General features: G+C 45.5%; 1 protein-coding gene across 3 annotated transcripts in view; it reads right to left on the bottom strand.

Annotated features, from left to right (window-relative positions):
- Positions 1 to 399: 399 nt before the first annotated feature.
- The window catches only part of LOC125466175 (1-phosphatidylinositol 4,5-bisphosphate phosphodiesterase delta-3-like), a 151208-nt gene continuing 137781 nt past the window's right edge, over positions 400 to 13826 (bottom strand). For all 3 annotated transcript variants that reach the window (XM_059638836.1, XM_059638837.1, XM_059638838.1), the window contains 6 exons: positions 11998 to 12154; positions 9986 to 10102; positions 7195 to 7373; positions 3872 to 4007; positions 3034 to 3183; positions 400 to 1035 (listed from right to left, as the gene is read on the bottom strand). In XM_059638836.1, the coding sequence (XP_059494819.1) occupies positions 947 to 1035; positions 3034 to 3183; positions 3872 to 4007; positions 7195 to 7373; positions 9986 to 10102; positions 11998 to 12154 (828 nt within the window). In that variant the 3' untranslated portion in view covers positions 400 to 946. The remainder of the gene's footprint in view (positions 1036 to 3033; positions 3184 to 3871; positions 4008 to 7194; positions 7374 to 9985; positions 10103 to 11997; positions 12155 to 13826) is intronic.

Genomic DNA, 13826 nt, shown 5'->3' with positions numbered 1-13826 from the left:
GAGTTTACCCATTCTCCTCATGTCTGCGTGGATCCCCTCCGGGTGCTCCGGTTTCCTCCCACAGGCCAAAATTGTGCAGGTTAGGTGGATTGACCGGGCTAAATTGCCTCATTGTGTTCAGGGATGTGTAGGTTAGAGGGGGATGAGTCAGTGTGGACTTGTTGGGCCAAAGGGCCTGTTTCCACACTGTAGGGATTCTATGATCTCTGAAAAAGCTGTGTATAAGGACAGAAAGTGGCTCCTGAATGCATGAATACTGCCTTTGGAAATGATATGTGCAGCTGTCAAAACTGTATCCCTCCTCACTGAGGTTTATTGCTCTGGACTGTAGGTCAAAATTATGATGACTATAGGAGTTTTCACAGAACAACCACAGGCTACATTAAAACAAACAGCTGCCTTTATATATATATATATTTACACACATTGATAAAACACTTGAGTACACAACAGCACAAATGATCGTGCAGTGCACGTACATCAGGTTATAATTTAGTTAAGCTGCAAGATTAGAATCTTCTGCTCTGCATGCTCAGTGTTCCTGGGTCTAGACTGTGTAAGAAATGTCTCAGACACTTGCTGGCGTTGGTTCATGAGTCTGCATTAAAGGTCTTTTGAGCGTGTGCTTTGAAAAAGGTTTGAATTCAGCCAATGTTTTGGCAGGATTTAGATTGCACATGATCTTTTTGTTAACAGCTTGAAGTCAGCCTGGTGCTAGGTTAGAAATGATTGAGAGTAAAGCTGGTTTCTGAGAGGTGTTGGTGAGTTATATCTGTTTCATGCTGCAGAACAGTTTAAAATGCAGTCGTGCAGGATAAGGAGCCTCTTCATTCACGTACTGTTTCCCCCAGACTCTTTGTGGTTGACATGGGACAACAAAGAGCAGGGTGGGTCTCAGAATAGTTCATGCCACCCAGGCAGACTGTCAGTGTGTTGCTTGCCCGCACTATAAACGCTTAATCCTGATCCGGACAAAGAGCGTTGCTGGTGAGAGAGGCGCAGAGTCTTTGGACAACAGGTGGATGTGTCGATAACCTACAGTACCAACAGAAACTCACGTTAACTGGGGAGGGGGGAGACACTGATACATGGAGAACTAATTTACATAAGGAGCACACAGCAACAAGGTACTGTCAGAGGAGAATGGGGGAATGGGTATCATGCCCAGAAAATAGACGAGCGACTCCCCTGTAGCCAAATGATAGGCTGCACAATCAAGGAAGAGGTTAAAGCATGAGCCACATTAACATGTTATTTCCCAATCAAATCAACTCCGGAAGTTGTCAGGATGGGACTGCAGAGTGACACAGGTTCATCAGGGTAATGATCCTCTTACAAGGTGAATGAGTCATTGAGGAGATGATGGTCTGGTTACAGAGGGAGTACTGCACTAGGCTTTTAGCGCTTGAGTCTGCCTTCAACAATACCCACCCCTTTCCCCGACCATGGCCCTCACCCTGATACTGACCTCTTTTTTTCCCTAACACTGCCCCTCTCACCTGACACTGCCCCCTCCCCTGTGACACTGTCCCTCTCTCCTAACACTGCCCATCTCCCCGTGACACTGCCCTTCTTCCTGTGACACAGCACCCCTCTCCCGAAACTGACTCTCGCCCCCCCCTGATACTGACCCTCTCCCCATGACACTGGCCCTCGCCCCCCTGACACTGACTGGCCCTCTCCCCCTGACACTGACCCTCTCCCCCAAAATTGCCCCTCTCTGCCCTGACACTGCCCCTCTCTCCCTGACATGGTCCCTTTCCCATTGACATGGTTGCTGACCCCCCGACACTGCCCCTCACCCCATGACAGTGGCCCTCTTCTCCCAACCTGACACTGGCCCTCGCCCCCCCCCCCCCCCACCCCGACACTGGCCCTCAACCCCCCCGACACTGGCCCTCAACCCCCCCGACACTGGCCCTCGCCTCCCCCCCACCCCCGACACTGACCCTCGCCCCCCCCCCCAACACTGGCCCTTGCCCCCTGACATGGTCCCTCTCCCCCCGAAACTGCCTCTCTCCCCGTGAAACTACCCATCTCACCCTGACACTGCCCCTCTTCCTACGATATTGCCCCTCTTCCCTTGACACTATCCCTCTCCCCCGACACTGACCCTCTTCCCCCCAACACTATCCCTCTCCCTGTGACATTGCCCCTCTACCCCCAACACTGACCCTCTCCCCCCGACACTGCCCCTCTTTCCTTGACACTGCCCCTCTCCCCCAAGACTGCCTAATGACCATTCATTCCCATCAAAAGGAGGGAAAATTGACTCAGGAAGAGGGCCAGTTTTGGTACAGGGGAGAGGGGGAGAGGGACAGTGTCAAGGACGAGGGGTAGTGTCTGGGGGAGAGGGACGGTGTCAGGGGAGAAAGGCAGTGTCGGGGGGGAGAAGGGCAGTGTCAGGGGTGGGGTGCAGTGTCGGGGGAGAAGGGCAGTGTCGGGGGGGGAGAAGGGCAGTATCAGGGGTGGGGTGCAGTCTCAGGGCAGAAGGGCAATGTCGGGAGGGAGAAGGGCAGTGTCAAGGGTGGGGTGCAGTCTCAGGGCAGAAGGGCAATGTCGGGGGAGGGGTGCAGTGTCAGGGGGAGGGGTGCAGTGTCAGGGGGAAGGGGGCAGTGTCGGAGAAGGGCAGTGTCAGGGGTGGGGTGCAGTCTCAGGGCAGAAGGGCAATGTCGGGGGAGGGGTGCAGTGTCAGGGGGAGGGGTGCAGTGTCAGGGGGAAGGGGGCAGTGTCGGAGAAGGGCAGTGTCAGGGGTGGGGTGCAGTGTCGGGAGGGAGAAGGGCAGTGTCGGGAGGGAGAAGGGCAGTGTCAGGAGGGAGAAGGGCAGTGTCAAGGGTGGGGGCAGTCTCAGGGCAGAAGGGCAATGTCAGGGGAGAAGGGCAGTGTCAGGGGAGAAGGGCAGTGTCAGGGGACAACGGGGTGCAGTGTCAGGGGGAGGGGGGCAGTGTCAGGGGAGGGGTTGCAGTGTCAGGGGGAGGGGGGCAGTGTCAGGGAAAGGGGCTGTGACAGGTTGAGGGGTAAGATGTCACTTACCTTCTTTCACACTGGTGAATGGGAGTGTAAACTGTCCAATGAAGTCGTTACTGGTGGTTGAGTCATAATCTTCAACAACAAACCGGATGAGAGCGAGCTCGGGAACACTGATGGTAAACCGGAGCACTTCATTCCAGACCGGATTAAATCCTGCAATCCAGCAAAAAAAAAGACACTGTTAACCTGTCTAATTGCTGCTTGCCTCTCACGTAACTGTGATCTGTGTACTCTCAGACAGAATGGCTCCATTATCTGCAGAGTGAGTGAGAGTGGAATTGTTAGGGAATATTGGCCTAGCTGAGGATAGGGAGATTTTCAACCATAGGAAGTCCATGACTTTGTATTCTCCTCTGTGTTCCCATGGCAGCCAACTTGGAAGCAGCCTGGCAACTGTTTGAGAAGACAGGTGGGTGATGTTGCTCATCGCAACAGCTGCCTAGGCCTCTTCCTGGCCCTCAGGGAGAATCGCCAATTCCTACTGGACCTCTTTCAAGCTACGAGCCAGTGTCACTCAAAATGTGGTCTCCTCTACACTGGGGAGACAAAATGCAGACTGGATGAATACTCTGTGGTGTACCTATGTTGCGTCCAGATTCCTGCGCTTCAACATACCACCGTGTACTCTGGCCAACAGTTCTATCTCAGGCTTTCTGCAGTGTTCTATCAAGCCTCAGCGCAAGCTCGAAGAACATTTCATTTTCCACTTGGGGACCCTGCGAACTCTGCAACAGGCCAGCAGCATGGTCACTATGCCACCCACAGAAACTATTAACTGCAACATTATCAAGATTCTCAGAAAGGCTATTGACAGTATGACTGCCATCAGACAACAACTTACCATTATTTTCAATATGGCTGGTCTTTTGCATGCTGTTATCGTCAGGAACTCCGTGCACCTCCACACGGACCAGAGGATCCACAATGGAATTCTTTTTATCCTTATTCACTTTGGGGAGCTGTTGAGCTGTAATAATCTGCAAAAGAGACGTCAGTCTGAGAACCTTGGGCTGAGATGACTGTAATTCATCAGCAATTAGAAGCAGATCGAGAGAGATAGGGAGGAGGACAATCAGCGATTTGGGATTCAATGCAGACAGCGAGAGATTATGAGGAAATTACTTGGGGAGAGGCAATAGAAGCTTCATGAGTGATGAAAGGGAAGAGACGTCCTAGCATTGTAGAAGACAAAACTTGAACAGTGAATGGAGAAAACCCAAGGATTTATCTCCAGATGCAGAACAGCAGAGGCTTTATCAGGAAACAGAAACAGCAAGAATATTATGATGGAGATCTAATAACTACACTGAGAGAGAGCAAGAATGCAAAAACAGGAAGAAGTCAGTAACCCCTGCAGTCTGTTCTGTCATTCGATGGCATCAGGACTGAACTTGTTTGCCCATATCTTTTAATATCTTTGCATTGTTTACAAAATACCTCAATCACAGGTTTAAAACTTACAATTCATCCAGTATCCTGTTGAACACTGTTTCGTTGTGTACAAAAATATTTCCAAATTTCACTTTGATAATGTCTGGCTCTCATTTTTACTCTGGGCCTAGATTCTATAACCACTGGAAATAATTTCCCTTAATCTTTTATAGAATTAGACTTCATTGTCATGTGTACTCGAATGTAGGTATATGTGATTACAGTGAAATGTGTACAAAGTCACCATTCTCCAGTGCCAGAGATAATGGGAACTGCAGATGCTGGAGAATCTGAGATCACAAAGTGTGGAGCTGGATGAACACAGCAGGCCAAGCAGCATCTTAGGAGCACAAAAGCTGATGTTTCGGGCCTAGACCCTTCATCAAAAAATGGGGATGGGGAGAGGGTTCTGGAATAGATAGGGATAGAGGGGGAGGTGAATCGAAGGTGGATAGAGGAGAAGATAGGTGGAGAGGAGAAAGACAAACTTAAGGGGTGGGGATGGAGCCTGTAGAGGAGAGTATAGGTGGGGAGGTAGGGAGGGCATAGGTCAGTCCGGGGAGGACGGACGGGTCAAGGTGGGGGGATGAGGTTAGGAGGTAGGGAATGGAGGTGCGGCTTGAGATGGGAGGAGGGGATAGGTGAGAGGAAGTACAGGTTAGAGAGGCGGGGACGAGCTGGGCTGGTTTTGGGATGTGCTAGGGGAAGGGGAGATTTTGAAGCAGATTGATACCATTGGGCTGTAGAGTTCCTAAGCAGAATATGAGTTGCTGTTCCTGCAACCTTCGGGTAACATCGTTGTGGCACTGCAGGAGGCCCAGGATGGATGTGTCGTCTAAGGAACGTGAGGGGTATCCAATGCCACCCAAAGGTTATAGGAACAGCAACTCATATTCAGCTGGGGAACCCTGTAGCCTAATAGTTTAATGTGGATTTCACGGGCTTCAAAATCTCCCCTCCCCCCACTGGATCCCAAAACCAGTCCAGCCTGTCCCTGCCTCCCTAACCTGTTCCTCCTGTCACCTATCCCCTCCTCCCACCTCAAGCCGCACCTCCATTCCCTACCTCCTAACCTCATCCCGCCCCCTTGACCTGTCCGTCCTCCCCGGACTGACCTATCCCCTCCCCACCTACGTTCACTCCTACAGGCTCCATCCCCACCCCTTTAACTTGTCTGTCTCCTCTCCACCTATTTTCTCCTCTAGCCACCTTCGATCCGCCTCCCCCTCTCTCCCTATTTATTTCAGAACCCTCTCCCCATCCCCCTTTTCTGATGAAGGGTCTAGGCCCAAAACGTCAGCTTTTGTGCTCCTAAGATGCTGCTTGGCCTGCTGTGTTCATCCAGCTCCACACTTTGTTATCTTGGATTCTCCAGTGCCATCTTGGTTACAAAACCAGAATCTTAAAAAAAAACAGCAGAAATAAAAGAAAGCTAAAAGGTAAGAAAGATGCCCAGTTTGTAAAGTCTATGCCTTAACTCCACTCCACCCTCTGTCCCCCTACACAACATGAAAACCTCAGTCAAAATATCTCAACCTTGTAAATTGCAGGCAAAACAACCCCAGGGTGAAAATTATCAGCCTTGCCCAAGGAGTCTTGGAAGGTGGGGTGGGTGGAGGGGGTATTAAATTGGGCAACAATGGTTCTAAATGGGGACTCTTGCAACATTTTCATATCGACCCTCATTAAGTCTGGGATGGACAGCTCATGGACACCCATTTTGCCCCAACTCGAGTTAAGCCCCTGAAGTGGGCAATGAATACTGGATTAAGAGCCTCACTCCACTGCCACTGGTTGTGGACCATGGGGAGGTTGGCAAAAGCAAACCCAGTTACATTTACTTGCAGGCTCCCTGGGGATTCCCTCATTCAAAGGCCCGTTGTAGTTTTGTTTGTCCTCCTATGTTTCTAACATTACAGCATCAAGAAAGTATCATTTTGAAGTCCAGAGTTTCTATTTGTCTGTGTTGAAATCCAGTTTCATCCCTTCTCTTAATCTGTCAATGTCACTTTGAATGAGAGTGAGATGGTAATCATTGAACAACTCCTGAAATATCTGAGACACTGGAAATGGAGAAAATGGTTAGGGATACCCCATTTATCACTCACAGAACATCTTTGTAGATTTTATTAATCGATGTGAGAGACATTTCTCTCCTGTGCTATAGTTTTACAGTCCCTTTGCTCCATTATATTGAAGTGAAGTTGGAATACTATTGCTACAGATAGATCTTGTACTACAGGATATGATCATTCCCGCTATCTTTTTAAACAGCCTATTCAAATGTGTTATGAACATCTCTAAGGCAAGTGGGACTTGAACCTCCTAATTCTGGCTGAAAAGTAAGAATGTACCAGAAGATGCAACATAGAATGAAAGAGGCAATTTCAGGTCATTGTGGGTCAGCCCGTTGATGAACAACTCTCATGACCTGAATTTCCATCATTGACAGGATGTCCTAGGGTAGGGTCTTGGAATTCCAGACAGAAATATGGAAAAAGCTGGACACAAAGAACCAAGACTTACTTAACCGCCATCTATTTTTGCTATCACAATATCTGATGGATAATGAAGTGACTGATCAATCACGGCATTCCGGCCCAGTCAACAAGTCACCAGTTCCCACCAAAACAGACTAATGCTGATCTGACTCTAATTTTATCTTGGTCTTTTGCTTGCCCCCAAATACACACAGCTTCATTGTTAAGACATAAAGAATGGAAAGGTGTTTACTTCGATAATTAGTTGTGTCTCTTTGAGGCCTGCTCCTGGTTTTGGCCTGGCAGGGTCAAACAGATTGGAACTATTCCTCATGAAACTGGGCTTCAGGATGTATCCGGATCGACCATTCTGCCGAAACTTCCCTTTGTTTAGATCCATCTCTGTCCCGGGTTTCTGGAAGTTCAGGGCCACTAGATAAAATCAAGAAAAATAGCTGATTAATAATCAAAGATCATAGATCATAGAATCCCTTCAGTGTGGAAACAGGCATTTTGGCTGAACAAGTTCACATCAATACTCAGAGCATCCCACCCAGACCCGTCCCCACATAACCTACACATCTCTGAACACTACGGGCAATTTAGCATGGCCAATCCACCTAGCCTGCACATCTTTGGACTGTGGAAGGAAGTCACATAAACTAGATTTGTTTTCCCTGGAATATAAAGAGTTAAGGGGTGATGTAATCTAATAAGCTTTTGTGAATGATCAAAGGGATTGGTGGGGCACATCGACAGAATCTTTTCCATTGGTGGAATAGGGATATGTCTCAGTCAAACGAGACAAAATCTTAAAATTAGAACCAGACCACTGAGGAAATTCGCCAACTTTAGGTACATTTAAGTCGTCATTGGATAAGCATATGGACGTACATGGAATAGTGTAGGTTAGATGGGCTTGAGATCGGTATGACAGGTCGGCACAACGTCAAGGGCCAAAGGGCCTGTACTGTGTTGTAATGTTCTATGTTCTATGAAAGAAGTTAGGAGACACTTATTTATGCAAAGATTGGGATTATTTCCCACTAAAAGGAGTACATACTGGGCGTCAATTTAAAAAATTTTAATCTGAGATCAATAGATTATTGCTCATGCAATGAAGGATATATAATTTATACATTAACATTATTTTTGGATATTGGATTTCAAAATAGGTGCTGGTAGGAATTGATCACTTCTGTGAGAGGTTTTCCTTTTTTTAAGAAAATCAAGCTTCGAGCATCCTTCTGGAACAGAGATATAAATCCAGTATTTTGTGAAACAGCAGATGACTGGACCCCTGTGGTATTAATGCAAAGTTGTTGCTACTTTTGTATTTATGATAGGTAGAGTAAACATGGAATGTCACGAGCTTTATTTTTAGTTCAGAAGAATCTCAGAAGAGCAATTTTTCTTTTCAAGTTTAATTTGGAAGCAAATTCAGTTTCTCTCCTAGAAGGTTTCAGAGTATTTCAAGGAACAAGTTATGACAAGTTACTGCAAGCGTTTAGTTTGTGAAACTTTTCAAACTAGGAGAGTTAGGTTGGAAATCTGCAGATTGTCAGAATGGACTAAATTCAGTTTCTTGGGTTTATGACATGTTCATGTCAGTAGATTTGGAAAGAATTTGTTGTCTTCACAGACCATACCGAGAAATTGCTAGGAGTCCTAAAGAGTTGAGATAGAGGTGTAATTTCATTGGGCTTGAGTCTCTGGAATACATAGTGTTGGAAAAAGGTTTAAACCTTCTTTTGCTGTATTTTGGGAGATCATTCTAACTACCTGTATTTATCTAATTTCTGTTCTTTTTTTGTGTAATAAATGCTTGTTATTCTGTTAAAGAAAATCTACAGTCTCATGTGAATGATCTCAGTTATTAACCACCACCTTAACTAAACACATAAACATATGATCTATCAAGCCAAGTTTCACTCTGGGATCTCACTTGCCCATCAACTGGGATGTTAATACTAATCAAGAATGTGAGATATGAAACCAAAGTGAGTGGAAAAGTGAGGATACAGATACAGATCTGACTGAATAGCAGAACAGGTTTGAGAGGCTGAATGGTGTCCTCCAGTCTGTCTTACTCATACCCAATAATCTAGCCAATTAAAACAGCTTAAAATCTGATTTGTTTCTTCAAAGCATATAAATGTTTTACTGGTCCCAACAGGATAGACGAAGGAAGAATGCTTCCCTTGGCTGGGGAGAGCAGGGTTATTGAACCAGGGCCACAGTTTCGGAATAAGGGGTAGGCCATTCCGGACAGAAATGAAGGGGATTCTCTTCTGTCAGAGGGTGGTGACATTTTGGAACTCTCTCACCCAATGGACTGTGGACAGTCGATCCCTGAACATGTTCAAGAGAGAGATTGATAGATTTCAAAATATTGAAGATGATGAGAGACTGGAATAATGTAGAGAGATGTCACTGAAGCAGAAGACCAGCTATGATCATGTGGGCAGAGCAGGCTTGACGGGTTGAATGGCTTACTCCTGCTCATACTCCCTATGTTCAAATTAATTGAGTGCACTACAGTGCTGCAGTGGTGTTCTGCACAGTTGGATGTGTACTCCTTTGATTCAAACTTTAAACTAAAGACCCATTTGCTGTCTCAGATGGATGCAAAAGGTCCCATACCATAATTTCATAGAAAAGCAGATGATTTGTTCCCTAGCGTCCTGGCCAATATGTAACCTTCAATTAACATTGCAGAAACAGTTTCTGTTAATTATCATGTGACCGTGGGAGCTTCCAGTGCATGAATTACTCCATTTCCTATATTTCAACAATGACTACACTTTAAAGTACCTAACTGGATTTAAGACAATTTAAGATGTTCCTTGGCCATGAAAGGTACTATATGAAAGCAAGTTTTTATTATTTTGAAATACTAGGCTTTTTGAAATAGTTTACATCTAAAGAATTCAGGTTTGCTGATACAGTTTAGTGCATCTTCAGTAAGTGTATTTCACTTGTTTTCAGATAATTATCATTCATTAAATTCATTAAACCCTAGATCAGGTCTGAGAGAGACTGACCCAGTTGACAGCCTGCGTTCCACATCTCCTGAGGGTTGTAGTTGGATGAGTCAAAGCGAGAGCCCGTGGGGTAGATCCTGGACAGCTGCAGTGTGTTGTAACAAACAAAGGAGGCTCCTGAAAAAAATACATTTAATCATCTCTACAGGGGAACACAACAATTAGTCAATTCTCACCATGTAGTCTTGGCTCTGGAAACTCCCCAGTAACACAGTGTATCATCCTGACTACTGCCATTCACCACCCACCTTCTCCCTTTTCTATATTGTAAGTAGACTGATCTCTGATTTCTCAAAATGCTATAAGGGACCCAGTTGCTCGCTGGGGAAGGAAAATGGAGAGTTGGTAAAACCAGATTAACAACTGCTTCAGGGAACAAAGGCTGAATAGCCCATTACTGAGCTCAGTAAAGTATGTAGCAGGCAGTATACACCAACTAGATAAGGCAGAACAGTTCATTATAAATTAACAGGGCTAGACCCCCTGCTAGAGGTGTATGGTGGGGCTGGGGGTGGTAAAGGCTAAAAAAGTGTTGGGAGGACAGGCTGAGACCCTATTGGATAGCAAGAGTGAGAGCTCACTGGATAGCAGTGGTGAGGGCTCATTGGGTAAAGAGAGTGAGAGCTCATTGGATACATAGGCTGAGAGTCCATTGAATAGTGAGCGTGAAAGCTGATTGGGTAGAGAGGGTGAGAGCCCATGGATAGTGATGTACAATGGCCAAGTTCTGGTGAAACATGAAAGATGAAACATGTTGGGATCTAACCATCTCAGAATATTAGGAATTAAGTTTTCTTTTCTTTTCAGGTTTATTATTTGGTGTTTGAATTGTTGAGCCCAATTACGGCCGGAATGTCAGTAATAAAAGGAAATTTTCTGGATCACCACATCTGACCTTGCCTGATCTCATCTTCATTGTTCTGACCAATATAGATCTCTCATTTTCCTTGTTAAAACAGACTTGACCTTTATTCCTCAGAAGCCACAGGCATGAGCATTGGTCATTTGGATCTCTACGTACCTGGGTCATCTCTAACAACACTCAAGAAATTTGACACCATCCAGGGCAAAGCACCCCTTTGATTGGCACTACATCCATAAACAGTCACTCTTTCTACAACTAATACTCAGTAGCAGCAGTGTGTACTCTCTACAAGATGCACTGCAGAAATTCACTAAAGATCCTTAGACAGCACTTTCCAAAACCATGACTGTTTCCATCTGGAAGGGCATGTGTAGCAGATACATGGGAGCATCACCACCTACAAGTGTGTCTCCATGTCACTCAATATTCTGACTTAGAAATATATTGCTGTTCCTTCACTTATAGGGTCAAAATCTGGAATTCCTTCCCTAATAGTATTGTGGGTTAGGCATAGACTAGGTTAATCTACCTACACTACATAGATTGCAATGGTTCATTCAGGTAGCTCACCACCACCTTCTCAAGAGCAACTAGGGATGGGCAATAAATGCTGGCCGCCAACGAGGCCCACATCCCCTGAATAAATATAAGAAATCTACAAAGGAGATGTGTTCCACTCATTGGCCAACGGCCCAGCAGTAATGAGGGAGTGCAACCATTTCAGGTCATAGTCCATTCCTTGCTGTTTCCTTTCACTTTGCAGGTTTTGGTTTCACTCTCCTGTTTCTTCCAGATGGCAGCTGTTCACCATATTGACATTCACACCTCCTGCGAGCTACCATTCTATCTGGTCCCACACTAGTAATTCTTCTGTTATTAATGTCAATATTCCCAAATTTCACCATTTTAAACACTTACAATTTGTTCCTTTTCATTCTACCTGCTTTTACTTGCTCAAAACCAATGATATTTCTAACTCTTCCCAGCTCTGTCAAAGAGTCATTGATCCAAATTGTTAACTCTACTTCTCTCTCCAAATGCTGCCAAGATTTGCTGACTATTTCCATATCTTCAGTTTTTATTGCAGATTTGCAGCAGTGATTATCTTTTGTATCATTTTGGTGATGATCGTGTTGTCTTACCTTACCTGACTCACAGATGAGCTTCTTTGCCTTATTCTCAGAGAAAGATGAGAGTTCACAGGGACATGCCTTGTCCTGTGCATACTGGAAGCTGTGGAAACGCACAGCCTTGCAGTAAACCACAAGCTCAGACAGCTCCTTCGAAAGCTCCTTCACCGGCTCCTGAAAATCACCACACAGTTACAAAAATTGAGCAGCTAGTACCCAGCAAATCCCCAACACTCAGCGGATCCTCCAAAGTAGAGGGACCCTGTGACTAACAGCTGTGATCACTTTGAGATTATCTAGTACAGAGGAGGGGGAGAACCTGGGGCCTCTGACCTACTTGTTCAGTGTCACACATAGCTATGCACTAATGCACTGAATGGGGACTTTTGGCAACAGTGAAGGAAGTGAGGTTAATACCATCATTAGACTGCCGCCCAGGCGAGATGTATTTTCCTTGAAGTATTTCACAGGAATTTCTTTGTTTTCATACTCTATTTTGACTGAGATAAGAATTTATTTATTTGCCGCTGAGAGTCAGGAGTGCAGAATTTGGAAGTGTTAATGAAAGCCACACTTTGTACCTTTTAGTACACAATCTAGCAAATGCTTTAGAAATCAGCAGAACAAATTCCTGCGCTGTGGGCTAGCCTGAGTCCTAATGAGGCCTGTTTATAGTTTGGGCTACATTGGGAGATAAGCTCAGAGTTCAATAAAAATATTTAACATTTCTACAAAAGTGCTAGGGCATGAAAATGGCCAGGAACGTATAATGTATCACAGAATCCTACAGTGTGGAAGCAGGCCATATGGCCCACTGAGTTCACACCGACCCACCAAATAGTAACCATCCACTCCATCATAACCCTGTAACCACGCATTTACCGTGGCTAATCTACCTAGCCAGCATATCCCTGAACACAATGGGCAATTTAGCATGGCCAGTCCACCTAACCTGCACATCTTTGGGCTGTGGGAGGAAACCGGAGCACCCGGAGAAAACCCACATGGGGAGAACGTGCAAACTCCACACAGACAGTCACCCGAGACTAGAATCAAACCTGGGTTTCTGGCGCTATGAGGCAGCAGTGCTAACCACTGAGACACTGTGCCACCTTTAGGATGGCTCTCAGGTTTCAGGATGGCACTCTGCTGATTAAGTGGTTAATTTAATAATATCTCACATAGTTACTTCATGAACCAAGCTATTCCAGTGCTCATAGTATTTGTGAAGGTTGCTCTTTCCTTGAGTAGTCTAAGGACCTGTCTGGCTTACAGAGGTTTGACTATGGTTGAGTCTGTACAATAGAAATTAGTTACATTGGCATTGTTTGACAATATTCCAGATGTTCAAAACCATTCAGGGCAAAGCAACCCACTTGATTGGCATCCCATTCATCACGATTCACTTTAATATTCACTCCTCACTAATAGCACACAATATAGAACATAGAACATAGATCAGTACAGCATAGTACAGGCCCTTCAGCTCATGATGTTGTGCCGAATTTTTACCCTAATCCTAAGGTCTATCTAACCTCCACCCCTACCTTATACTATCATCCATATGCCTATCTAATAGCTGCTTAAATGCCACTAATGAGGCCGATGCCACTACCCTTTCCAGCAATGCATTCCACGCCCTGGCCACTTTCTGAGTAAAGAACCTACCTCTGACATCTCCCCCATATCTACCTCTACACATTTTACAACTACTCTGCCTCATTATAGCTACCTCCACCTAGGAAAATGTCTCTGGCTGTCTACTCTATCTATACCTCTGATTATTTTGTATACCTCTACCAAATGACCTGTCATACTTTGTTGTTTCTAAAGAGAAAAGCCCTAG

The sequence above is a fragment of the Stegostoma tigrinum genome, chromosome 31 (genome assembly GCF_030684315.1).
Source record: "Stegostoma tigrinum isolate sSteTig4 chromosome 31, sSteTig4.hap1, whole genome shotgun sequence".
NCBI lineage: Eukaryota > Metazoa > Chordata > Chondrichthyes > Orectolobiformes > Stegostomatidae > Stegostoma > Stegostoma tigrinum.
Note: the sequence above shows the minus strand (reverse complement) of the source record. Positions and strands in the feature narration are given on the sequence as shown.